This window comes from Sorex fumeus, unplaced genomic scaffold, assembly GCF_029834395.1.
Source record: "Sorex fumeus unplaced genomic scaffold, SorFum_2.1 ptg000086l, whole genome shotgun sequence".
Taxonomy (NCBI): domain Eukaryota; kingdom Metazoa; phylum Chordata; class Mammalia; order Eulipotyphla; family Soricidae; genus Sorex; species Sorex fumeus.
In genome coordinates, this window is record NW_026606143.1 from 15,969,577 (window position 1) to 15,997,215 (window position 27,639).

A 27,639-nucleotide genomic window follows, 5' to 3' on the forward strand; every position below is an offset into this window, starting at 1 on the left:
TTATTCATCAATGTCTACTACATTCCTGCGACAAATGGGACAGGTAATATTCTGTAACAGCCAGCGATTGATGCAATGGAGATGATATTCATGTAAGCATGGCAGTATGCAGATTTTATTGCCTTCTATGAACTCTGTAATGCATATACAACAGGTTTTTAATGCATCAAATTCACCAAACGGTCTTATATCCAAGTTGTCAATCTGTGCCTTAGTGAGTCCTGTAGATTGGTGCTCATCATTCTCATCTGCTAGAAGAAACTCATCCAGATTAAGGGAGGACCAAGAATCACTGTCATCAAACATTGGGCTCATTGGTCTTTCACGCAGGATCTCAGTTACTGCTCCTGGTGATAATGGTGTTAAGATATTTTCATTTTCTCCAAACATTAGTGAATGATTGTTTGAATAGTCATTGTTAGAACTGGTCATTGGAATAGTAGAATAACTATAACTGGACTCATAATCAAAGCTGAAATTAGAAACTGGTGTGGTATTTGAATAGAAATTATGGGTATGATTTTCTTCAGTAGTACTGGTACTACTCAAACCAGAAATAGTAAATATATTTGATAATTCTATTCCTTCTGTAGGTTGACTTGGGGATGACACACTAGTACCTACTTCATCATCATCCACTAGGTTATTTGTGTCATTACGCACTGTGCTTTCCGTTAGAACTGACGGATTATACATAAGAGAAGTTAGTAAACTATTAAAGGAGTATTCATTGGAAGATTGTGCTTCTGCCTGCTCAAAAGGAGACAAAGTATCCTGAACTACTTCGCTTTCTAAATTGACAGTGTTGATTTGTCTTTCAGATGTTAATTGACTTATACTAGCTTCACTGTCTTTCTGAGAAGATGCTATAAGATCAACCTCTAATTCTGAATCATAGAGTATTGTTGGGTATGCCTGTGGCAATCTCCTAAACTCCTCACTGCTGTTTTCATCTGGAGAATGGCTGCCTTGAATTGTATTTGTTGTTTCACAACTTGCTAAAAGACCACTATTTTGAGATTCAAGTGCAGTAGTTTCTTGTCTCAATGTTTCTTCTTGTTGAGTTATAAAAAATGTATCATCCTCATCTTCATCTTCCAGAGTATGCATAGGAAGTCCTGTTAAATGATAATGAAAACTTTCTAAGCTATCATTTATTCTACTTCTACCTGACCTATTTTCAATTCTTGATCTGACTCTTCGATTTTCTGGGCTTCTGCTTCTTGCTCTTCTCTGGCCTCTGGTAGATGGGACTTCTGTTAATATTTCAGTTGTACCTTGTTCTGACATAGATGACCTTGTAGACATCGATTCAAGTGGTAAAATTTGCACTTGTCTTTGGCTGTCTTCCAAATTTTCTTCACTCAGAAGTCTTGTAGATGTAGCACATTCTATTTCTTGATCTGGATTCTCATGTGCATTAAAATTTATGCTCATACTAACTCTAAAATCATCACTGTTTGGATTAGGCTCTAGAGAGCTTTCTCCCCAAAATAGGTTTGCTCTCTCTTCATCTCTCATGTTTCCAATTTCCTTATCATAACTAAGCCATGGTAACACAGAAGCATTACAACATTCAACATCTGAAGAGAGTTCTGCATCTGTTAATAAAAGTTGGGGGAGGAAAATGAACTACCATAGTTAGAACCATCATAAAATAGTACCTCGAGGCAGCTATTGCCCCCAACGCACCAATTTAACTTCTTAAACCAGGTGTGTGTGGACTCCTGTGGCCATCACACCCATCCCCCAGCTGGAACCCCAGGTCCTCTCCCAAAGGGAAGCTCTGCCTCCCAGAATCTCACCCAGGAACTGTCCTTCTTTGCCAGCTATCGCCCTCAATGCATGGATCTAACTTCTCAAACCACATGTGTGGATCCCAGCATTGCCCGAAGATCCACCCCTCATTGTATACCTTTAAAATATCTAACCCCAAAACTGCACACATGTAATAGCATCCGAGAGAAGTTACTTCAACTATACACTTCATTTGAGGTATTAGTTAACCCCCAGGCCTCACATTTCTTTACCTATCCATAACCCACAAAGACATCCCAACTGCAGTGGTCAAAAAATACATCAACACACAGGAATAAACTACAAAACAAAAATATCACAATGGGAAAACAATGCAGGAATCCACCAGGTATAGTGAGTAAAGTTGCTAGCCCAGATGAACCAAACAGAAATAATAAACTATATAACCTCTCAGATAATGAATTTAGAATGGAGCTGTTAAAGATGCATAAGGAGCTCAAAGAAGCAACGGAATGTACTCTTGATAAAATACAAGAGCATCTGAGAGCACAAATGAGGAAAATGCAAACGAAAATACAAGCAGACGTGACAGACCTAAAAAAATTGGTAGGTGAAATGGAAAACTCAGTGGAAGGCCTCAGTAACAGAGCAACAGCTGCTGAGGACAGAATCAGTGAGCTCCAAGATGAGGAGCAGAGAATTTCCAGACAACAGCAGAAAATGGAAAAGAGCCTCAAAATAAACCAACAGATATCAAGAGAAAATTGGGATAGAGCCAAGAGGAATAACATAAGAATCATTGGCATCCCAGAGGGACAGGAAGAAAACCCTGATGAAGAAGCAAATGTCAAAGACATAATTGCTGAGACATTCCCAGAGTTGGAGAGTACATGCACGTAGATTCAGGAGACCCAAAGGGTACTAAGAAAAGAAATCCAAATAAAAATACTCCAGGACACATCCTTATCAGAATGACAAAAACCTTAGATAGAGATAAAATTCTGAAAGCAGCAAGATCAAAGAAAGAAATTTCTTATAAATGAGCAACCTTAAGATTTACAGCAGACTTATCTGATGAAACTCTCCAAGCCCAAAGACAGTGGGGGGATATAGTGAAAAACCTCAATGAAATAAATTTCTCACCAAGAATATTCTACCCTGCTAGACTCTCATTCATACTTGAAGTAACAACACACAGCTATACAGACAGTCAACAACTCTGGAACTTCATAGACTCAAAACAATGGATGCCTGATAAACTAAATGGGCTACTTTAAGACTAGACAAGCCCCCCCGCCCAAATACACAAAACAACTACAGAAATATTGGGCCAAAACCCTTAACAATAACCTCTCTCTCAATGTAAATAGGCTAAACACACCAATTGAAAGACACAGAGTGACAGGTTGATCCGAAAATTGAACCCAATATTCTGCTGACTGCAAGAAACAAATCTGAACAGTCCGAGCAAACACAGACTTAAAGTCAAAGGATGAAAAATAATTCTACAAGCAAAAAACTTCATCAAAAAACTGGAGTAGTCATACTAGTATCAGACCACATAGATTTTAGACTGAAGACGCTTACAAGAGACAGCGAAGTCATTTCTTAATGATTAAAGGATCTGTACATCAGGAACAATTCACACTCCCAAATTTATATGTATCTAATGAGGGACCAGCAAAATACTTTAAAAAGTTGTTTGTAGACTTGAAGAAAGAAATTGATAGCAACAAAATAATTGTTGAAGATTCCAACACCACTTTATCACTTCTCAATAGATCAACCAGATTCAAGTTCAGTAAGAACATACTTTTTTTTTTCTTTTTGGGTCATACCCAGCGATCGGCGATGCTCAGGCATTAATCCTGGCTTTGTGCTCAGGAATTATTCCTGGCATTGCTCAAAGGATCATATGGGATGCTGGAAATCGAACCAAGGTTGGCCGCATGCAAGGCAAACGCCCTACCTGCTGTGCTATTGCTCCAGTCTCAAGGACATACTTTTTCTGAGGTAAGGAATGGAAGACAGAGCTTTAGTATTTATATGTGTTTGTGTGTAAGCACGTGTACACACACACACACACACAATACCCAACTGCCTCCACGCTCCAGGCCACTTTCCACATGCTCCGGCCAAGCCTCACACGTGAGTGAAGTCCCACGGAACACAGGTAATGCGGGACTTTGTGACCTTAGACTCTGGACTCAACAGGATCCGGGAGCAGAAATCCTCTGCCTGCTTCCCCCAGTCTGTAGTGACCCAGGGTTCATACCCTTAAGCCACCTCCTACCAGTGCTAGATAATCCCTTCATCGGCCACCTTCCAGAACTCATGGCTGCTTCTCCCAAAGGGAGCATAAAATGAGACCCCCATAACCGTGCTACTGGACTCTGCGCCAGGATGTTTCACTCAAGGTGCCCCAGAGGGGAGCAAGTGAGAGCCCTCCCCACCCCAAAGAACCCAGCCCTGGCAGGCGACCACCGCTACCTAACCTCTGCCATGTTCCAGGATGCTTTCCACATGCTTGGGCTGAGCCTCACATATGAGTGAACATATTCCTGGACACATTATAAGACACTCCCTACCCATTTTTCATGGTTACCACACCATGTTTCACAGGGTTCAGATAGTAGGCAACAAATCATAGAGGGATATATATATGTATATATATATATATATATATATATATAATGTAGCACTGTAGCACTTTCCTCCCCTTGTCCATCGATTTGCTTGAGCTGGTACCAGTAACGTCTCACAACAAATTGTGAGACTTTTTGTTACTGTTTTTGGCATATCTAATATGTCACGGGTAGCTTGCCAGGGTTTGCCATTGTGGGCAAGATACTTTCAGTAGCTTGCCAGGCTCTGTGAGAGGGACAGAGGAATCAAACCCAGATTGGCTGCATGCAAGGCAAATGGCTACCCGCTATGCTATTACTGCAGCCCATATATATAGCCACTATATGAGCAATAGCACAGTGGTAGGGCATTTGCCTTGCCCTCAGCCAACATGGCCGACCCGAGTTCAATTCCTCCGCCCCTCTCGGAGAGCCCGGCAAGCTACCGAGAGTATCTTGCCCGCACAGCAGAGCCTGGCAAGCTCCCCGTGATGTATTCGATATGCCAAACACAGTAACAACAAAGTCTCCAATGGAGATGTTACTGGGCCCCACTCAAGCAAATCAATGAACAACGGGAGGGCCTTTATATATATATATATATATATATATATATATATATATATATATATATATATATGGCTGGAGCGAAAGCACAGCGGGTAGGGCGTTCGCCTTACAAGCGGCCAACATGGCCGGCCCAAGTTCGATTCCTATGCCCCTCTCGGAGAGCCTGGCAAGCTACCGAGAGTATTCGATATGCCAGACACAATAACAACAAAAGTCTCCAATGGAGACGTTACTGGGCCCGCTCGAGCAAATCGACAATCAACGGGAGGGCCTATATATATATGAGATCCAAGGGCTGGAGCGATAGCACAGCAGTCGGGCACTTGCCTTGCACACAGCAAACATGGCTGACCCAAGTTCAATTCCTCCGCCCCTCTCAGAGAGCCCGGCAAGCTACCGAGAGTATCTCGCCCGCATGGCAGAGCCTGGCAAGCTACCCGTGATGTATTTGATATGCCAAACACAGTAACAACAAAGTCTCCAATGGAGATGTTACTGGGCCCACTCAAGCAAATCAATGAAAAACGGGACGACAGTGACAGTGACAGTGATGAGATCCCAGCAAGCTACCAAGAGTATCTGCCCGCAAGGCAGAGCCTGGCAAGCTACCTGTGGTGTATTCGATATGCCAAAAACAGTAACAATAACGGTCTCATTCCTCTGACCCTCAAAGAGCCTCCAATCCTGTTGGGAAAGATGAGTAAGGAAAGGCTGCTTAAATCTCAGGGCTGGGATGAATGGAGACATTACTGGCACTTGAGTAAATCAATGAACAATGGGATGAAAGTGATACAGTGATACACTGAAATATATATATATATATATTTATATAAAACATTTCATCCCCCAAAGCTGAGCACACATTTTTCTCAAGTGTGCATGTGACATTCTCCAAGATAGACCACACACTGAGCTACAAAAAACTGCCTCCATAAAATTAAGAGGATAGAAATTGTATCAATGAACTTTTCAGATCATGATGCACTGAAAATAAATGTGAATCACTCACAGAAACAAATTCAAATCAAACATCTGGAAATTAAACAGCTCACTACTGAATAACCAGTGGCTTAGAGAGGAAATCAAAGAGGAAATCAAAAGATTCCTGGAAACAAGAATGAAGACACAAGTTACCAGAACTAATGGGACATGGCAAAAATAGTGTTAAGAGGAAAGTTTATTGCTCTACAAGCCTTCCTCAGGAAGGAAGAGTGAGCCCACAAAAAAAGGGAACCCATGCCAGGCAGGTGGAAAGAAATAATAAAACGCAAAGAAGAAATAAGCAACATAGAAACCCAAAAACAATCTAAGAGATTAGTGAAACCAATAGCTGGATCTTTGAGAAAATAAGATTTATAAACCACTAGCAAAACTCAGAAAGGGAGAGAGAGAACCCTAATAAACAGAATCAGAAACAAAAAGGGGGACATCACAACAGAAACTACAGAAATTCAAAGGATAGAGATTACTTTGAGAAACTGTATTCCATGAAACAAGACAACGTCAAAGAAATGGATAAATTCGTGGACTCCTATAATCTCCCAAAGCTGACACAAGAAGACTCATAATACCTGAACAGACCTATCATTATCAGGGAAATTGAAGTAATAATCAAAAGTCTCCTGAAAACCAAAGGCCCTTACCCAGATGGAATCACTTGTGAATTCTTCCAAATGTTTAAAGAGGAACTATTCCCAATCCTGTTCAAGCTTTTCCAGGTAATTGTAGAAACAGAAACACTTCCTAACAGTTTCTATGAGGGAAATATCACCCTCATACCAAAAGCAGACAGAGACATCACACCAAATAGAATTATGGGCTGATATCCTTGATAATGGGGCTGGAATGATAGCACAGTGGTAGGGCGTTTGCCTTGTGTGCAGCCAGCCCGGCCGAGCCAGGTTCAATTACTCCACCCCTCTCAGAGAGCCCAGCAAGCTACTGAGAGTATCTCGCCCCCCACAGCAAAAGCCTGGCAAGCTACCTGTGACGTATTCAATATGCCAAATACAGTAACAACAAGTCTCACAATGGAGACATTACTGGGCCCCCTCGAGCAAATCAAGGAACAACGGGAGGACAGTGCTACTGTGCTACATCCTTGATTACACAGATGCAAAGATTCTCAACAAAATACTAGCAAATAGAATCCACGACTCATCAAAAAGATCATACACCATGTCCAATTTATATCAGGGATGCAATGATGGTTCAACACTCACAACTCAATGAACATAATGCACAATATCAATAAAAGGAGAGATAAAATCGTATGGTCATATCAATAGATTAAGAGAAGGCATTTGACAAGATACAACACCCATTTATGAAAAAACTTGCAACAAAATGGGAGTTGAAGGAATTTTCCTCAATATACTCAATGACATCTACAAGACCACAGCAAGCATTATTCTCAATGGTGAAAAACTAAGAGCCTTCACTGTAAGTTCAGGGACAAGACAAGTTTGCTCACATTCACCACTTCCATTCAATATAGTACTGGATTTGTCATAGCAGTTAGGCAAGAGAAAAGATATCAAGGGCATCCATATCAGAGAAGAAGAACTCAAGCTATCATTATTTGCAGATGACATGATACTATACTTGGAAAATCCTAAAGACTCTACTAAAAAGTTCCTAGAAAGTAAAGCTTTCTATAATAAATTGGCAGTGTACAAAATCAGTACCCAAAAGTTCATGGTTTTCCTATATACAAATAGTGAAAGAGAAGAAAGAGATATTTAAAAATATAATCCTGTTCACAGTAGTGCATCTGAAAATCATGTACTTTGGAATAATTTTACCTGAAGAGGTGAAGGAACTATACAAAGAAAACTGAAAAACCCTACTTCAAGAAATAAAAGAGGACACCAGGAAATAGAGACACATCCCCTGCTTGTGAATAGGGAGGATTAACATTATCAAATGTTAATTGACATCCCCAAAGCATTATGCAGATTCAATGTGGACCCTATAAAGATACCTCTGGTATTCTTCAAAGAAATAGACAAAACACAACTGAAATTCATATGGAGCAGTAAACCCCCAAGAATAGCTAAAACAATACTTAGGAAAAAGGAGATTGGTGGCATCACCTTCCCCAATTTCAAACTCTACTACAAAGCAGTAGTAATTAAAACATCATGGTATAGGAATAGAAACAGACCTGCAGACCAATGGAACAGAGATGAATATTCTAAGACAGACTCTCAAGTATATGATCATTTAATCTTTGATAAAGGAGCAATACATGTGAAGTGGAGCAAGGAAAGACTCTACAACAAGTGGTGCAGGGAAAACTGGACAGCTACAAGCAAAAAATGATCTCATACATCTGTCTAACACAAAGCATGAAAGCCAGATCAAAGTGGATAAAAGACCTCAATATTGGACCTGAATCTAAAAGGTATATGGAAGGAAATGTAGGCAAAACCCTCCATGATGTTGAAGCTAGAGGCATCTTTAAGGATAAAGCACCACTGACCAAGCAAGTGGAAACAAACATAAACACATGACACTACATTATACTAAGAAGCTTCTATACCTCAAAGAAACAGTGACCAAACTACCAAAAGACGACATAATGGGAAATTATTTACCCAATATCCATCAGATAGGGGGTTAATAATCAGGATATATAATACACCAGTAGAACCTCTCAAGAAAATACCCTTCAACCCCATAAAAAATGGGGGGAAGAAATAGAAACTTCCTCAGAAAAGGAATACAAATGGCCAAATGGCACATGAAAAAATGTTCTACATCGCTAATAATCAGAGAGATGCAAATCAAAACAAAAATAAGATATCTTACATAACAGAAACTGGCACACATCAAAAAGAACAAGAACATCCAGTGATGGTGAGGATGTTGGGAGAAAGGGACTCTCATTCATTGTTCGTGGAAATGGAAACTGGCCCTGCCATTTTGGAAAACAATATGGACATTCCCTATAAAAACTAGAAATTGAGCTTCCATATGACCTTGTAATACCATTTCTGGGAATATGGTACTATATCGTAGGAATGCAATAAAGCACAGTAGAAAGGATCTCTGTACTTGTATGTTTATTGCAGCACTGTTCACAATAGCTAGAATCTGGAAACAACCTGAATGCCTGAGAACAGAGAACTGGTTAAAGAAACGTTGGTCTATCTACACAATGGAATACTATACAGCAATTAGGAAGAATGAAGACATGGAATTTGCTTATTAAATGGCTGGATATGAAGAGTATCATGATGATCAAAAATGAGTCATAAACAGAGGGACAGACATAGAATGACTGCACTCATTTGTGGAATATAAAATAACAATATGAAACTAACACCCAAGGACAGTAGAGACAAGGACCAGGAGGATTACTCCACCATTTGGAAGTCTGCCTAATGTGCTAGGGTAGAAGGCAGTTGGGATGTAGAAGGGACCACTAAGTCAATGATGGTTGAAGGGGTTGCTTGGGATGGGATATACATGCTGAAAGTAGACTAATGACCAAACATGATGGCCTCTCAGTATCTGTATTGCAAACCATGATGGCCCAAAGTAGAGAGAGTAAGAAGAAAAGTGACTGGCACAGAGGCAGGGGGTGGAATGGGGATGGATGGAGGGATGGGTGTTTGATCATTTTATGACTGAAATTCAATCATGAATGCTTTGTAACTGTATCTCACAGTGATTCAATAAAATATACATATATATATAAATGTTAAACAAAATGCCTACCAGCAGACACCCTGACTGTTTGCAGTTACCATAGCAACCCATATCTGTGACCAGCTATGGTCAGGACCTCAGCCTCCAGATATTCAGGAGGAGTGTGGGTGGGAATGGGAAAGGTAGGAATCATAAATTGAAAAACAAAGGTAAAAAAGACATTGTTGGTACTGACACCTCATCCCGCCCACCCACCCACCACCACCACCACCACCACCACCACCACCACCACCACCATGGACCCCCTATTTCTACACTTGGACGATCTTAGCTGCTCTCTCTCTTACTTTAGTTAAAACTTCATCCCAACTGTGTTCTAGCATCCTTCACCTGCCTCCTCTACCTTTAAAAAATAAGTGCTTGCTTTCATTAAAAAAAAGTAGTACTTTGAAATTTTGTCCCCAAATAAAAAGCAGTAACTTAAATGCTATGGTATTTTCAGCATATCTCACATTTTTAGAAGTAATATTTTGTAAAATGCACTGTCTATATTTACAAGACAGTAAAATTTTAAGTCATATGTAATGAGTTAACTAATTCTATTATAAAATTTAAAATATCTGAAGGAAGTCTATTTTAAGCATTCATGATTTACACAACTATGTGTTCTACAGTGGGAGGAATGCCAAGAGACTTTTCATCTGTGGTTCAAACATTAATGAAAAATAAGATAAATACAAGTTTTATGTGCTTTTACTTTAATTAATTATACATAAATGTTATAACTAATCTATAACTTTGCTTCTAAGCATTTGAAATAGAGTATTTTTGATAATACATAATGTTTCAAAATCTAAGACTTGGACCAGAGAAGACAGTACAGTGGGTACTCTCTCAAAGAGATGACAATTTCCTAGAGTTGTGCACTGGATGCAGTCATATCCAAGTGTACAGAAGGTGTTCTAGCCAAAGTAGACCCCCAAAAAACTACTCCATGACACATTATAATTAGAGTGATAAAAGACAAATTCAGAATATTTAAAGCAGCAAGATCAAAGAAGAAACTAACATAGAAAAGAAATCACATAAACTCATAGCAGATCTATCAAGTGAGATCTTATGTGTCAGAAGAAAATGAGGAGATACTGTAAAAGAACTTAATGAAATTCATTCCTCACCAAGAACATTTTATACAGATAGATTCACGGTTACGGTCACAGTCCTCGTGTTATTCATCAATTTGCTCGAGTGGGCCCAGTAACGTCTCCATCGTGAGACTTGTTGTTACTATGTTTGGCATATTGAATGCATCAGGAGTAGCTTGCCAGGCTTTGCGGTGCAGACGTAATACTCTCGGTAGCTTACTAGGCTCTCCAAGAGGGGTGGAGGAATTGAAACAGATTATCATTCACATTTCAAGGAATTATAGAAAACTTTGTGGACAAGCAACACCTTAGGAACCTCATAACAGTGAAACTAGTTTTGAAGATGCATCCAACGGGTTTGATTAAAAAACAAGCTAAACTTTTCATACCCACATAACTACTACAAAATGATGTAAATAAATTTCCATGTCTGTAATCTCATTTTCTGTGGCTTGAGTTCATCACTCAAGCGATAGAGAATTGCAGGATGGATCAGAGAACTGAGTCCAACTTATTGCTGACTAGAAGAAATATGTCTGAACAGCCAAGGTAAACATAAGTTCAAAGTCAAAGACTGGAAAACAAAAACATAGAAAAAATTATCTTAAAAAGGCAGTTTTTGCCACATCTATCTCAGACAAGGCAGACTTAAAATTGGACAAGTATTCATCACAGGCTTGCATATTTTTTGATCAAAGGATATACATATCATGAACTCACACTCCCAAAATATCTGCACCCATTGATAGACCATCAAAATATTTAAAATAACTGTTAATTAACACGAAGAAAGATATTGGTAGCAACACAGTAGTAATTGGAGACATAAAGACTGCTGGATAGATCAAGTAGGCTTAATTGGAGACTTAAACACTTCTGGATAGATTCAACAAGAAATAGTAAACTTGAAGGAAGAAATGTAAACAATGGACTTAGCAGACCCTTGATCAGCCCAACAGTTGAGTACACAGTCTTCACCTGTGCACACACAATATACTCGAAGATAGACAACATGCCAGGTCACAAAAAAAATCTCCATACAATCAAGAACTCGTATCAACTGTCGAGAGCATGATGCCTTGAAAATGAAAGTTAATCACAGACATAAATGAGGAAAACAGCTCAAACACCTGGAAATTAAAAATTTAAAGAATTTTCTGAATCAAAAAGACCATTCCAAAGCAAAAATCTCTAAAATATAAATCAAAATAAATATGCATAGTAAGGGAGCAACAAATAGCCAGAGACAGTAGACATGGAGAATCAGCCTACAGAATTGAACTTACCAAGTTGGTGTGTGGGGAGGGTGGAGTCAGGCACTGTGGTGGTGGTGTGAGGTTGTGAAAATATCTGCGCAGAACTGTAATTTATATCCTTGTGAACCATGGAATCTTAATAAAAATAAGAGAGAAAAAAACTGAATGAGAATGCGGTAAGGAAAACCCTTAAGATTCTCATCAAAGATCAAGTAAATGCCAATTCTTTTAAAATTGAAGTTAGTTAATGCATCTATATAATCTCTTTCTAAACTGTTGCACAGTTACTATGCTATTATATTTATCTTGTCCTCTGACAAACTGAAATATATTTTATTTTATTCTGAGTCTTTTACTGAGATATTACTGAGATATTTGTAACCAATGATCATGTAAATATAAATGCAAATTATTTAATTTTATTTATTTATTTATTTTGATTTGGAGGCCACACAGAGTGATGCTCAGGGTTTACTCCTGATAAACTGGAGGACCATACAGGATGCCAGGTTCTCAACCCAAGTCAGCTGCATGCAAGGCAAGCACCGCTTTCCAGCCCCAATGAAAATTCTTTTTAAATGAATATTTACTTAATAGTTACTTAATCAAATTTGTTTTTGGCAAAATTACATAAAATTATAAATTTTAAAATCCATTGTCCATTCCTCCCCCAAATAAAATACACCTGTATTTTCATCTTCATCTTGCACCGTTTTAATCCACTGAAGTCTTCTCAGCAACTCTTCTTCTGTATATTCACCCGGGTTGCCTAGTAAATTATTGTCTCTCATAAGCTTGTAATCTTCTTCACTCAGGTTACTCACAAATTTGTCAAAGTCTTCTTGAGTCTTATTGTTGTACTGGCACTGGAAAACATCTTCATCTTCAAAATTTGAGTTTTCCATCTTGAAGAATAATTAAAAAGTAATGTTTATGGCATATTTTAAGTATAATAACTAGATTCTACATTACGTTCTACTTAAAGTGTTTTTTTTCATGCACCACTGTATTCTACATCACAGTTGAGCTGCATATAGTGAATCAGTAGTTGAGACCCTACTTAAAATTTCTATTTTGTTGCCTACCCACCCACTATGTCTCCATGCCCCCATTGGTACCAAGTAGGCATCAGAGTGAAGTCAGATTGAAATCCATTTAGAAGCAGTAAGTATGGCCAAGGGCCTATTGGTATATCAGGCACTGTCCTTCATCTTATTTTACCCTCCTGTGCCTATTCTTTGACTTTTAGCAGGCTTTTGCAGGTTCTAGTATAATATAGTTATTTATTCGTTAAATTAAAACCCCCAATGCATCTAGCTGTATTACATTTCTTCAAAGTGCCATGCCAAAGTCATCCTAGTTACATAGCAATTCTCATTTTCAATTTCTCAGAGATACGTTTTTCTTTATCATAACTTTCTCAATTGAAAGGCAATAAAACATCACACTTTTTGATAATTCATCAGGGAGCTACTTAAATATATTTATGCAACTAATTGAATAAAGTTCAATTGAATAAAGTTTTCTTTTGGGTATTAATGGCTTCCCAATACCCAAAAGAAAACTTTATTCAATTGAACTTTTAGTGCTTTGCAATACAGATGTTGAAAGGTTATCATGTATATCCCTTTATCTACTTTCAACACTCAGTTCTTGTCCAGAGTGATCATTTCCAAGTAATGTTGCCGTAATGAGGAAGGTCCATTGTAGCCTGGCTTTTAATGCCACTGTACGTGAACATTTCTTTTTTCTTTTTTTTTTCTTTTTGGGTCATGCCTGGCAATGCACAGGGGTTACTCCTGGCTCTGCACTTAGGAGTTACTCCTGGTGGTGCTCAGGGGACCATATGGGATGTTGGGAATCGAACCCGGGTTGGCCACATGCAAGGCAAATGCCCTACCCGCTGTGCTATCTCTCCAGCCCCTACATGAACATTTCTCAATGGGGAGGGGGGCACGTGTTCTCCCGTGGGCTTCCAGAATACTCCAACAAGGCCACAGGTGAAAATTTGGGAGCACAAATGAAACTAGGAGAATGATCAGTAGAACAGGGGGTCCGAAACAGCTGAGCAGGGGGCCACAGTCAAAAAACATTAAGAAACATGCTGTGGATTTATGATATTTGGTTAGAGGAAGCGTTTGATTAAGTTAGTTAAGGGGTATATATCCTGGCATGTTAAAGACTATACTTGAGAACAATGACACAGTTCATCCCCCCCAAATAACTCAATTTTTCATATTCCATTTGCCCAGTGAGTTCAGGTAGAATCAAAATAATTATTCATATAAAACATCTAATTTTTCTCACCTTCTAATTGTGGGTGGTGACAGAGAGATTTTTTAAATAAAATTTAATTTGGATTAGTTTAATCCATATTAATACCAGTCCCGCCCCCTCCCCAAGGCTGCCTCTTTGGCCCTCACCGTCTTCACTTTTGTGGTTTTCTGCCTCTGCCTCCCTGAGTTTGAGTTTTTTCTTGTACTTTTGTTTTCTGGCTTCCCTTGTTTTTGGTGTTGGATTTAGGTTTCTCCTATTTTGAGTTACCCCTGATATTTCCACTGAGTGTGCTGATCTCCTGTCAAACCCCAGACAGCTTAACTGAGTGTGCTGTGCGTTAACTTTCTGGTACCCTTTCTGGCCGGAAAACAAAAAAGGATCCTTAATTAAATGTCACTATATTCTCCAGGATACTCTTGGTAGTATCCTGCTCGCATTGCAGAGCCTGGCAAGCTCCCCTGGTGTATTCGATATGCCAAAACCAGTAACAATAACGGGTCTCATTCCCCGGCCCTGAAAGAGCCTCCAATGGGGCACCATTGGGGAGGACGAGTAAGGAGAGGCTGCTAAAATCTCAGGGCTAGGACGAATGCAGACGTTACTGGTGCCCACTCGAGCAAATCAATTAATAATGGGATGACAGTGATACAGTGATTAATGCCTTCAACTTATGTACTCAAGCTTCTGTTAAAAAATAAAAATGAAATAAAATTGTATCACACTTTTTGTTTGCCCAGAGAATTCCTTTATTTGGTTTCTTTTTTATTCTCCCTTTTAACAAATACTGTATTTTTTTTAAAGCTATTCAAAGTAGCACAGGAATTTTTTTTTTTTTTTTTTTGCTTTTTGAGTCACACCTGACCATGCACAGGAGTTACTCCTAGCTCTGCACTCAGGAATTAACCCTGGCAGTGCTCAGGGTATGGGATGCTGGGAATCGAACCAGGGCCGGCCGCATGCAATGCAGATGCCCTACCCTCTGTGCTATTGCTCCAGCCCCAGCACAGGAATTTTTTAAAAGATCCATAATATTTATTACACCTACTATAATCAGTGCTTACTTCAATGATTTTTAGATACCTTCATTCAAGTGTTTTACTTGAAGATGAGATTTAACTGGTGAATTTGTAACATTACTCATGGTCACAGTCACCCCATTGTTCATCGATTTGCTAGAGCGGGCCCAATAACTCTCCATCATGAGACTTGTTGTTACTGTGTTTGACATATCGAATACCTGACGTGTAGCTTGCCAGGCTCTGCTGTGCGGGCGAGATACTCTTGGTAGCTTGCCAGGCTCTCTGAGAGGGGTGGAGGAATCGAACTCGGGTCGGCCATGTTGGCCGTTTGTAAGGCTATGCTACCCTATCCTACTCTACCCTACCTTACCGCTGTGCTATCGCTCCAGCCCGTAACATTATTCAATCTGGTTTATTTGATAACTAATATTTCCAACATAAACAACACTATTACTGATCTAGACAGAGATATATCAAATGATGCATTAATCTGTACTTCCAAGTTATTCACAATTCTGATGAAAGAAAGATCACAAGGAAACTAAATTGTATATATTATAAAAGACAGATGTTATCATAAAATTACAAATACAAAGAGCTGTAAGATTATTATTTAATGAGAGTTGTAAATGTTCCACAAATTTACTCTATCTAAATCTGGATATTTAAATTTCATTATGAATTTCCAATGGTGGAGTGTAGCAGTTGGGCATGTGTTGGCAGAGAGACAATCGCAGAGAGGTGTAATAGACTTGAAGGCCATGTATTATTTGAGTAACCACATATTTGGTTTGTGGATGGGAATGTTGTGAAATTGGTCCCGCAAGGAATAATTGACACAGGCTATAATTGAATTGAATATTGATTTTTCCTGTAAGAAAATACCAATAAATTTAAAAAGGATACCAATTAATTTATTTTTACAACACTGGGCTTTGTATTTGCCTATATATATTCTTCTCTACCTAATATACATATGAAAATACCATTGCAATTTTCCAGGAGGAAAAATTCTTTGTCTAATCTTAGGCATAGCTAAAATGGTTTAGGTATAGCCAAATTCATTGTCATGATTAAAGGAAAAGGCTAAAGATACAGCCATGTCCAATCAGCCTATCTCAAATTAGTGATTATGTTCATTAGTTTAACAAGGAGCATGTGACAATATGTACAATTAAGGATTAACTTGAGACATTAGCTGGAATTACTGTAAATGAGAAATTATTTTTCACTATAGTTGCCACATTATTTGGCTGTAAACCTAGCAATACCTATGGCTATTTTACATACTTATAAATGAGAAAGTCAGCATAAAGAGACAAAGGAAATCAGAGTCAGAGAGAGATCCATATACCTGAGAAACTTGTGTTCTAAAATAATGTATTTAAGTTTTTTTATTTAATTTATTTTTGTTTGGGGGTCCACATGAGGCAGTGCTCAGGGATCACTCCTGGCAGGGCTCAGGGGATCTTCTGGGATGTCGTTTACTGAGCTTGTGTTGGCTGTATGTAAGGCAGCTCCTTGCTCATTGTGTTTTCTATCTTTCTGTTTGTCTCTTTTTCTGTATCTCTATCTTGCTCTCTTGCTCCCTTGCTCTCTTGCTCCTGAATTTTAGTTTTTAAATGTAAGCCTGTGAGTGTTTTCTGTTACTTAAGTTAGAAGCTGTTATACGAAAGTGATATGGTCAGACCTCATCAGTTGTAATTACAAGTTATTTACTTGTAATAAAATTCAATATAATATTACTTGTTATTGCCCACTCAGTAAATATAACATGGTCATATAGTTTGCTTTTTCTTTGGCTTAATCTTATTTTTTCCTTGGGTTTTATCTTGGAAAATATAAAGGAAGAATTTGTTCTGTTAACCCTTTGTTTATGTATAATTATTAGGCACTGAAGTAGTATTATTTAGATGAAAGGGACAAATAATCATTTTATTTGATTGCGAATTAAATGCTTTAGGGATATAATATTAATTATGTTAAATTAACTTACTACTTCTATGTACTATGATATCTTTAAATGTTTCCCTATTTTGTATCTGCTTCATAACTTATACAATGTATTCTGACCATGACTGAAAGCTACCCAATTGTCAAAGAGAAAATATCTTAAGGTACATTAAGGAATATTTGGTTTCTATTAAGAAACACAATGCTCCTTTCTAGTGGGAATTATATTTATATATTTTTATATTTTATTTATATTTATATTTATTTTATTTTATTTATATTTATTTATTTATATAATTTTATTTATTTAATATTTTATATTTATATATTAAAATATATTTATTAATATCTTAATAAAGAGTGAGATAATGTTATATGACCAATTAGCTTCCAATTGGGACTTTCAGGATGCCTAAGTTTAATAAAGGTTAATTAGTATAAATAGGTATAGGTTTTTGTAAATGCATGGCGTATTGAGAAAAAGTTTACACGTGTTTGATTAGATTAATAGCTAATAACGTAAGTGCAGTTTCTGGATATTAGTAATAGATATATATTATTTAAATTTTGAAGTTTCCTATATGAGAATATACTTCATCTCATTGAGTTTCTACAACCTTAATTTAAGTCTTACTTTTTAGTATCAGTTATCAAATATCACAATTAATTTTTTCAAGCATCCTTCCTATTTCATCTATTTGGAAGCATTATATTGATGCAATTAAAATATTGAGCTAATAATTTATACCCAGGTTGAAGCAAATTCATTAAAAGTTGTGAGATAGTGAATATGTTCAACTTTTCATTTTAGCTTGCTAAATTAAAAATTTTTTTTTAATTTTTTTTTATTTTTCTTTTTTTATTAGTGAAACACCATGAGGTACAGTTGTAGATTTACAATTTTTTGTGCTTGGGTTTGATTGCTAAATTAAAAATTTTTACACTGAATAACTGAAGATGATATTCAGTTGCCTTGATAATTTGTAAGATGTTTAAGATGGATAATCTCAGTGTCATTTTGTTTCAAAAATTTATGAACATATAATCACAACATATTTTAATTTTATAACATTTTAAACCAGCAAAATGTTTTAATTAAATTTCAAAAAGGGGTTGTAGAATATATTCTCAATAAGCAAATATATAGAGTATGTTACTAGTAATTACAATGTTACAAATAATTTTTTTAACATCTGTTATATTTCAGTTTATAAATGAAGATGATCAGATTCAACACTTCGAAGGTAAAAAGAAAAAAGAAGGTGTATTTATCATCTACTGTATGTGCTCTCTCTACGGTTTGTAATATGTAAGGGAGGCCTGAAGTAACTGGAAGTGTAATCGTCAGACTTTTAAAAACAAATCAATTAGCTATTTACTCCAAAGCAGCAAATTATCCTCACATAAGAAAAATTAGGAGAAAACATGAAGTTGACAAGCAGTGTTTATACTTCCAAACACAACCATGACAACTTAAAAGCATTAGTCAACTGACCTACAACTCTATCAAATGACAAAAAATACGTAAAGTAATAAGGGCAGGAGCTAGTAATATTAGCCTGTAGGGTGCTTGCCTTGCACATGGCCACCCCTAGCACTTTTAGGAATGATCTCTGAGCACACAGCCATCTCTGCTTGGACGGTTCCTGGGGTTAGATACCAAGTGGTGCTCTATAATGCATGTCCCCGCACATTGAGCATGCGCTCAGCCACTTTAGCGGTCTCTGGCCCGGAATCTAACTCTTTGGATTGGGACCTCCCAAGCTCAGACGACCTGGGTCTCCAAGACCTGCGATTCTCTGCCAAACACGCTAGTGGTTCATATAAGGGTGGAGGATGGTTGCTTCTCAGTTCCTATACTGCCAAGGATACCAGGGCCACCTCCATGGGACCGGAGGCCTCCAGGGCTGCCACTTACTATGCTTGGGGGACCAGATTGTGCCAGGAATAGGTAGCGCACAAAATGCCCTATCCCAGGACCTGGAAGCTTACATTTTAAAATAACCTGATATGGGGCTAGAGTGATAGCACAGTGGAGAGAGCATTTGCCTTGCACGTGGCCAACCTGGGTTCTGTACCCGGCATCCCATATGGTCCCCTGAACACTACCAGGAGTCATTCCTGAGTGCAGATTCAGGAGTAACCCTGAGCATCAGAGGGTGTGATTCAAAAAGCCAAAAAAAATCATAAAATAACCTGATATGAAAGGGGCAGGCGAGACGGGTTGGGGGGGAAACGGGATACCCGAGGGATGGAAAACCCTAGTCATCTATACTTCAACTTTTCCTCATTTTTCCTGATTAGTCATATTAATAATTCCTTTTAGGTGTATAAAAACATTTCATATAAATAGCATCAAAAGAATCTTGCTGGTTATTAAGCACTTCAAAACCATACAGTTTGGCACAAGGATGTGAAACCAATACTAATAAACTATCAGAATATCGTCTGCAAGGAGGGAGGCTTTTAACTCACTTTTGTTCTCTTCAGCTGTTCACTTCCATCCAAAAAAAATTCCCCTCAGGGGCCGCCATTTTCACAGCCGACGACCTGCCGTGGCTGTCGTCAACGGCAGTGCACCGAGGAGCAGGCACCACAGAAGGAACTGCCGCTAAAGTTAAAAGCTGCCCCTTGGTTGAGCCGTGGCCACGTCAATCATTGTCCCACATGCCAGTAGAAAAGCAGATAGAGGATCCTAATGAGCGCAGCATTGCATCGTCCCTTCTACCCACCCAACCGTGTGCCCAAGTTCCGGGGACATTAGAACTATCCAAGAGGGAGAAGCAGTTTCCAGTTTCCACTTCGGAATAAATGCTTTGGGCACCTGCTTAAGCTGATAGTGACCCTTTAATGGGTTGATTTAGTAAGAAATTTTTGGAAAGAAGCGGGGACATGCTTCTCTAGATGACATCGGATTCCTCCAACTTCCGGAGGCCAGCAGAGCTGGGGGCGGGACTTGGAACATGGGCGATCCGGGCGACCGCTTCCCTTGGCTGGAAGTTCATTTTCTAGATTTAAAGAGCGAGCTGAAGAAAGCCCCACTAGTGGAAACATGTGACCCAAACTATAACAGTTAAATTTTTCAAAGGAGTCGGGATGGGGAGGTGGGAGGGCACCTGGGCGCCATGGTGGAGGTACAGTGACATACACGGTGGGTATTTAGTTGGAACACTGGATGGGATAGAACGTTGGAGGAGGTGGAACGTTGGATGGGCTGGAACGATGGATAGACTGGAAAGTTGGATGAGACGTTGGATGCCTTAAACTCTATGAGCAGCTTTGAAAATCACATTGCCGGGGCTGGAGCGATAGCACAGCGGGTTGGGCATTTGCCTTGCACGCGGTGGACCCGGGTTCTAATCCCAGCATACCATATGGTCCCCGCGCAGTGTCAGGAGTAATTCCTGACGGCACAGCCAGGAGTAACCCCTGTGCATCGTGGGGTGTGACCCCAAAATTTAAAAAAATCTCAATGACTAAATGAAAGTATTTCATAAAGGCACAAGAAAAATTTAAAACTGAAATAAAATTAAAAGCCAAAATAAATAAAAAACTAAAATAAAAATGGAAAATCTTCCTGAAGGTTGTGGAACATGTCGCCATAAATCTTTCTCCTTTCCAAAGTTTCAGCTCATTTCTCTATATTCTTAAATTATTTTTAGAATCCACTTCTCCCATCAGCATTAAGAATAACATATGGAGCTGGAGCTCTAGTATAGCGGGTAGTGAGGCTGCCTCCCATGTAGCAGACCCAAGTTCGATCCCCAGCTTCCTATATATCTGCTGAGCACCGTCAGGAGTAATTCCTGAGTGCAGAGCCAGGAGTAACCCCTGTGAATGGCCGGGGGTTACCCCAAAAAAGCAAAGAAAAAAGAATAACAGATGGCATTGAAAGGCTCATGAGTTTTATCTTTATTCAACTCATGGTTTTTCATTTCTCAACTTCCCACTCCCTTCCTGCCTCATCTTTTACCAGGGATGAATGAAAAATAAAGCAATATTGGAGGATCTTGAAGTCTGCCTTTCCTAAGGAAGCAAACCTAGAAGGAAAAGAATAGGGTCATTTTAATTTCTCACTAATTTATAATTTTTTATTCATTCGAGGGCCTGCTAAGCAGTGCTCAGGGGGGCCACTCCTGGTGATACTTGGCCCAGCAGGCTGGTGCTTTAGTCTAGAACCTGAGAATGCAGTGCTGCCAGGGCACACTAGAGCCTTCTCAGCAATATTCAGGGGCCTCCAGGGTCACAGCTGTTAATGTTCAGGAACCTAGGTGGTTCCAGAATTTGAAGTAGGTTGAATGCATGTGTCCTAACTCCTGTACTATCTCCCCAACCTGTTTTCATTCTCTATTTTAAAAATTTTATTGCCACACTCAATAGTGCTTGGGGGTTTTGTGCTAGGTAGTCGCCCCAATTTGTGCTCAGAGGTCCATACACTCCCAGGGACAGAACCTAGGGTTGTTGCATGCAAAGCATATACTCCAGCCATTGAGCTATCTCTCTAACCCCCTGTTATTTTTTTCATACTGTAATTTAAATTTTAATATTTTTGTTTTTGGGGGGTCTATACACAGAGGTGCTGATAGCTTACTCCTGGATCTGCACTCAGGAATCACTTCTGGCAAGGCTCAGGGAACCATATGGAATGCCAGCGATATAATCCAGGTCAGCCATGTGCAAGGCAAGTGCCCTACCCACTGTGCTATTTCTCTACCCCTTCATTAATTTTTTAATTGTAAAATAATATTTTGTATTTGAGCACAGATAATCAACTATAAGTCTAAGTTCCTGGGAAGCAAGGATTCCTTTTTATAATAATTTATGTAGGTAATAGCTCACAGAGTGTTATATAAATAAGAGCTCCCTGGATTTTTATTATTATGAATAAATGAAGTATGTTAGTTATATGTTCCCAGAAGTTTCCAAGTCTTAACTAAATTTTAAAATAAATATGAGTGATATAATGATATTGATGTTATTTAAAACATCATGTTTGGGGGCTTAAATTGATGTTTGAGCTAATAGGCTATATTTTTTAATTACTAAGCTTAGTAACAAGGCATATCAGTGAGTTCTGTTAGAGAAGAGAAGTTTAGACCTTTGTAACATAGCATTTTTATCTAATTATGTATGTATGTGTATGTACATGGTGTGCCAGGCATCAAACCCAGCACTCATAACACAGGCAAAACACTCTCCCACTGAGCTGTGTTCCCAGTCCTTCAAACTTAAACGTGCTTAGGAATCATCCAAGGGACTTATTAAAATATAGTTTATTATTAAGTAGATTTTGAGTGAGGACATATGCTTTGTATTTTTAATATTCTTCAGGGCTAGATTGGTATGGATGCACCTATAAATATTATGTAACAAAAATTTGTTACTTAGAGTTTGGAGTCAGGTGGAACAGGATTTCAATCAATGCTTATCATTTTATTGTTATTTATTTGTATAATTTTAAGATTATATTCAGTTTCCTAATCTATTAAACTGAAAAGTAGCTCTCACATAAAAATTTGTGACTGTAAGGGACTAGAGCAATAGTACAGCCTTGCACATGACTGACCTGAGTTTGATACCTGGCACCTCATATGGTCCTCCAAGTCCCACCAGGAATAGTTTCTGAGCTCTGAGCTAGGAGTCAGCTCTGAGCACCACTGGCTGTGGTCCCAAAACTAACACAAAATTGCAGCTATTAAATAAAAAACTATTAAATATTGTGGACACTGAATCAAATATTTTGCACATGTATGTATGTCATTATTATGACATATATAGATGAACTGACATTTGGTTAACAGCTTTCTGTATCTTAGGGTACTAAATAGTTCGAAGGGTTAATTTTTTCTTCTTCTGAGGTTTCATCCCTTATAATATATCCATTTTTATTCTGTTATCTAAAGCCAAGAAGATAGAGGTACGAGAAAGGGATGGAAATTCCTCACAATATGGATGAGTGCCCTTGAAGCACTTGGCTCAGCTCAGCTCTCAGAAAATGGTCTGCTTTCATCCAATCAAACAACATTAAGCTTGTCAGATCAAAATAAGTGCAGGGACATAACAAAGAAAGGGGAAAATGCTCAAGTCAAGAAGGTACAATTGGGTTTAAAAAACAGACAAAGAAAAAACAATAACAAATAAAAAACAGAACAAAGCAAAAACCTGGAGGCGAGGTTTAATTGTCAAAGAAAGAATTCTCTATCACTAGATAGAAAATGAAAGTGTTGATTATTTCCTAAAGCAGTGTGCCTGGCAACCAAAATGTCTCTTCTTCCCACCTGTTATATCTTCAAATCACATAGCTCCCTCCTGTGTTTATAGTGGGACTAGTGTTTTCTCATCATTCTGTGCTGTATCTCACCATGAGGTATACCAACTCTACACGTAACAGAACTTTATTTTATGCATTTCTTCCTTAGTTGTCAAGTTGAAATTAAAATATTTTGTACTCTCTGACAGCTGGTACAGTGATAGGAGAGTGCTATAGAGGAATTTTTAGAAGTGCTGGTAATCTGTAAAATATGTCTATTCATGCCTTTCTCTGTCTCTTTTCTGGTGTTTTCAATGATAAAGCTATTTGTATCTATTAATACTATTTTATTAGACTCTTTGGAAATGACTGACATATGGTATGTAGCTTATATCCTTAAATTTGCTTTATCATATATTTCCCAAGTGATTACACATAATTTATTATGGAAAACACTGAAGTGGAAATGGGACAAAGACACAGTTCCCTTCTTTAAGGTTTTATAATCCTAGATAAGAGTTATATATAGCAAGGTAAGAGTTGTTCTGTTGGTGCTATTTTTGACTCGGCCTCTAAACTATGATGTCTGGGCGTGGTGCTTACCTTAGAACTACATAATGAGGAGGATAGACTGAACTAATGTTTTATAAATTTGAGTGCTTATAACTTTACCTGAGATGGTTTTTCCCCCTTAATGTAATGGGGTATTATTGTAGGAAAATAAGGAGCAGAAGCGGAAACTAGAGGTGGGACCTCTGAGAGAGCCATTATAGAAGCTGGACAAAGATGAATAGGCCATAAATCATACAGTTGTGAGCAGAACAGAGCAGAAGAGGCAGACCATGTTGCTTGAGGAGTAATGGAAGGGGGCCACAGGGCAATGCCAATGTGGAACTTAGAATAGAAGCATCACTCATTGTACTAAGCAGTATTATGTTAGCAACAATTGTGTATGTTAGATGAGAAAAACTGCTCCCAAAGAATTGGTGTATCCTGTGTCTAAACTTGTAAAAGCTTTGGGTAATTTTGGCATTAGCCAGATTGAGTCTGCATACGTAAATAAAACTTGGCTCTCCCTCTAAACTCTCAAGTGCCCAAATCTGATTTTTGGCCAGATTTCTTTGTTCTCTGACCAGGAAAGTGATAGAACTTGCCCCATTTGTCTGTTTCTACTTGTGAGACTTTTGGAGATGGATTGGATGACAAATGACCAAGCATCACTCCACTGTTGAGGAGAGTCTTCCAGATAAGAGGGTCAATATCACCTAGGTCCTGTTCCTTCAGCCTAGACTTACAGAGGAATATATGGGTATGTATAAAACTTGGAATTCTGGGTAAGGTAGAATGCTCCAGGGCCTGGTCCAGAATACGATTCTTTCCTGTAAGATGGAAGGGGGGCCTGGTGATCATTTGGGTAGAACTTAGTTTACATGATCTTGAGGGAAGATCATCTGTCATAGGAATCTATTGCTTGGACACAGAGTCAGGAATTTACCCAGGGGATCAGGAAAGTGGGAAGGAAAGTTTAAATGTGAGAGAGAGAAAGAGCGAGGGGGAGATAGAGGGAGAGAGGGAGAGAGGGGAGGAAGAAGAGAGGGAGAGGGGGAGAGGGAGAGAAAGAGGGAGGGAGAGAGGGAGAGAGAGAAAGAGAGAGAGCTGAATTGCCTGCATGTCAGGATCAAATCTGTGATTCCACAACTAGGCACTATTAATGCCTCCTAAAGGCTACAGAATCTGATTCAGTGCTCTGGTTCCATGGCCAGATATAAGGTCTATTGTGGTATGGACTTAGAATTTAATCATAAGTCACAGCACTAAGCCACATTCACTAAGTCTTGCCATCAGTCTGAGTTGCAACTGAATGGCCTCTGAAAAGGGGCCCTTGTCTGTTATGATACACCAGCACTTGGGAGGGATTAGAAAGTGTTGCCATCTCCTCGAAGCATTTCCTGGATGTTTTGTTAAAGAACTTTCACAAAGGTTTCAGTGAGGACTATGTCTTTGTTTGTTTTTGTTTGGGAGCCACACTCAATAGTGCTCAGGAATCTGTGCTCAGAGATCACTCCTGGTGGTAGTCAGGGGTTCATATGGGATGCCAGGGATTGAACCTAGATCAGCTGCATGCAGGGCAAGAGCCTGACCACTGTTCTAGAACTCTGCTCCCTCAGTGAGGATTGTTGGTCAATATGACACCAGACAAGCTGTGAACCCAAAGTAAACTTGAATGGCCAATATTTAATGTTGGGTTGATACTACAGGGGACAACTAACATCAGATTTAGTAGGGCAGTCTGATGAATATTGACAGGGAGTAGCATCTCCCTAATCAGTTCCCGTACATTGATTTCTGTCTGACTTTCCTCCTGACCATTCCACTGTGGATCTAGCCAGCTACTGTCAGACATTTACAAACTTGGAGGCAGGATGGCCCTGTAGCTTCACTGTCAGGTAATTCTCTGCAGAAGGGGTGGGCCTCACAACCCCCAAGAGGAGGGCAGAGAGAAAAGGCATAGCTCAACGAACAGCTGGAGTTGAAGCCCCACATTGCTTTTGCCACACTTGTATTTACTGGGTTCCCAAAAGTCCATGGTGTAGGCAGATGCTGGCGTGGCAAAGGAAAAACAAGATTCTCTATGGCCTGACTATCTAGCATCTCTATTGTGGTGAAATCTCCTAAGGAAGTTAGGAGCTCAAACAAATTTCTACCATGACACTTTTATTTTTAATTTTTATTAGTGAAACACCATGAGGTACAGTTGTAGACATACAAAGTTTTGTGCTTGGGTTTCAGCTATACAATGATCGAGTACCTATCCCTCTATCGGTGCCCATTCTTCACCACCACTGATCCCAGCATCCCTCCCAACCCCATTCCCCCCATCCCACCCTGCCTCTGTGACAGGGCATTCCCTTTTGTTCTTTCTCTCCTTTTGGGTGCTGTGGTTTGCAAAAGAGGGGTTGAGTGCAATCATGTTCGGTCTACAGTCTACTTTCAGCATGCATCTCCCATCCTGGGAGGATCCTCCCTATACCCTTTATTTGATGCTCCCTTCTCTATCTGAGCTGCCTTTTCCCCTAGCTTGTACGACTGGCCTCCAAACCATGGAGTAAACCTCTTGGTACTTATCTCGGCTATTCTTGGGTGTTAGTCTCCTATTTTGTTACTTTATGTTCCCCAGATGAGTGCATGGCACTTTGTCCCTCCCCAACCCAGTCATGGTGCCCAGGGAGGAAGAAAACATGGGGAAATTCCAGAACAAATTCCTTAAAGCCTGGACTGAATGAACCTTCCGATCTTTGGCACAATTTTGTTCCTCTAGTGATTGGACTCAGGCCAGGAGCTAGACCTGTGAGCTAGTGAGAGTACCTAATATCTCATGATGTTCAGCTAGGAATCATGGAGCATATAGAGTTTTGGGAAGCTGGAATATTTAGTGGGGTATGCCTTGTTTTGGAAGACACTGTTGTTTCCTATAGTAGGAAACAATGGGGTTTCTGACATGTGTGGAACCTGTGCCCAATCATTGCAGCCATGACGGCTATTCACTTTGTTGTACCCTCTCCTTATACACTGTTCGGTGTGTTTTTTTCAGTGATTTACTTCCTTGGACCTCAAGGACAAGTTGTTATTGTGCTTGCAAATTGCACCAGTTATCCAACTTCTGTTGACCTTTAAGTAGGAAGATCCAGAGACAGGTAGGAAAATTCTATCTGAATCTGGTTGACCCAAGGGTTCAAGATATCTCTCACCTTGTCTGAGGAACAGCTGGCTATGGACATAGAAAAATTCCCTGGGGAATCTCTGATACATAGCATCCTGCAGTCTGGAGATGATTTGTTCCTGGCAGCAGAATCCCCAAAGGACTGCAAAAGGGGCACAAGGGCACTCCAGCTCTTGGCTAATGCTGAGCCTCTGGAAGCAAGCATGGTGTGAATGAAAAGTAAAAAAGGTACTGAGTTCAGTCCCAGTACTAGTAATCCCAGAAATTCAGCCTCTCTTCATGCGTTGGAAAGGCCACCGGGCTTTAGGAGCCCTGACACAGACAGTTACGTCCTTGGCAGAGGCTGGTGGCATATTTCTCCCTTTAGCCTGTGGATGGCCACCATGCATCAGATCTCTGGCTGCTGCCAT

The 27,639-nt window shown here is 39.2% G+C and overlaps 1 protein-coding gene across 1 annotated transcript; it reads right to left on the reverse strand.

The window, feature by feature from the left end:
• LOC130039254 (E3 ubiquitin-protein ligase RLIM-like) lies at positions 1 to 27,639 on the reverse strand. The gene is made up of 6 exons (XM_056131102.1): positions 27,559 to 27,639; positions 27,258 to 27,420; positions 24,181 to 24,284; positions 12,695 to 12,914; positions 12,040 to 12,144; positions 1 to 1,601 (listed from the first exon to the last, which is right to left on the reverse strand). Exons 1-6 carry the CDS (start codon positions 27,637 to 27,639, stop codon positions 1 to 3), a joined length of 2,274 nt encoding a protein of 757 aa, XP_055987077.1.

What these genes read in the sequence shown, in the direction of transcription:
- LOC130039254 (XM_056131102.1), bottom strand. Translation starts at nt 27,639, where the DNA reads ATGGCAGCAGCCAGAGATCTGATGCATGGTGGCCATCCACAGGCTAAA. An exon ending in AGGGGGAAAAACCATCTCAG is followed by an intron (nt 12,915 to 24,180) that starts GTAAAGTTATAA and finishes TTATTCTTCAAG; the next exon opens with ATGGAAAACTCAAATTTTGA. An exon ending in AGATGAAGATGAAAATACAG is followed by an intron (nt 12,145 to 12,694) that starts GTGTATTTTATT and finishes ATTTTTATTAAG; the next exon opens with ATTCCATGGTTCACAAGGAT.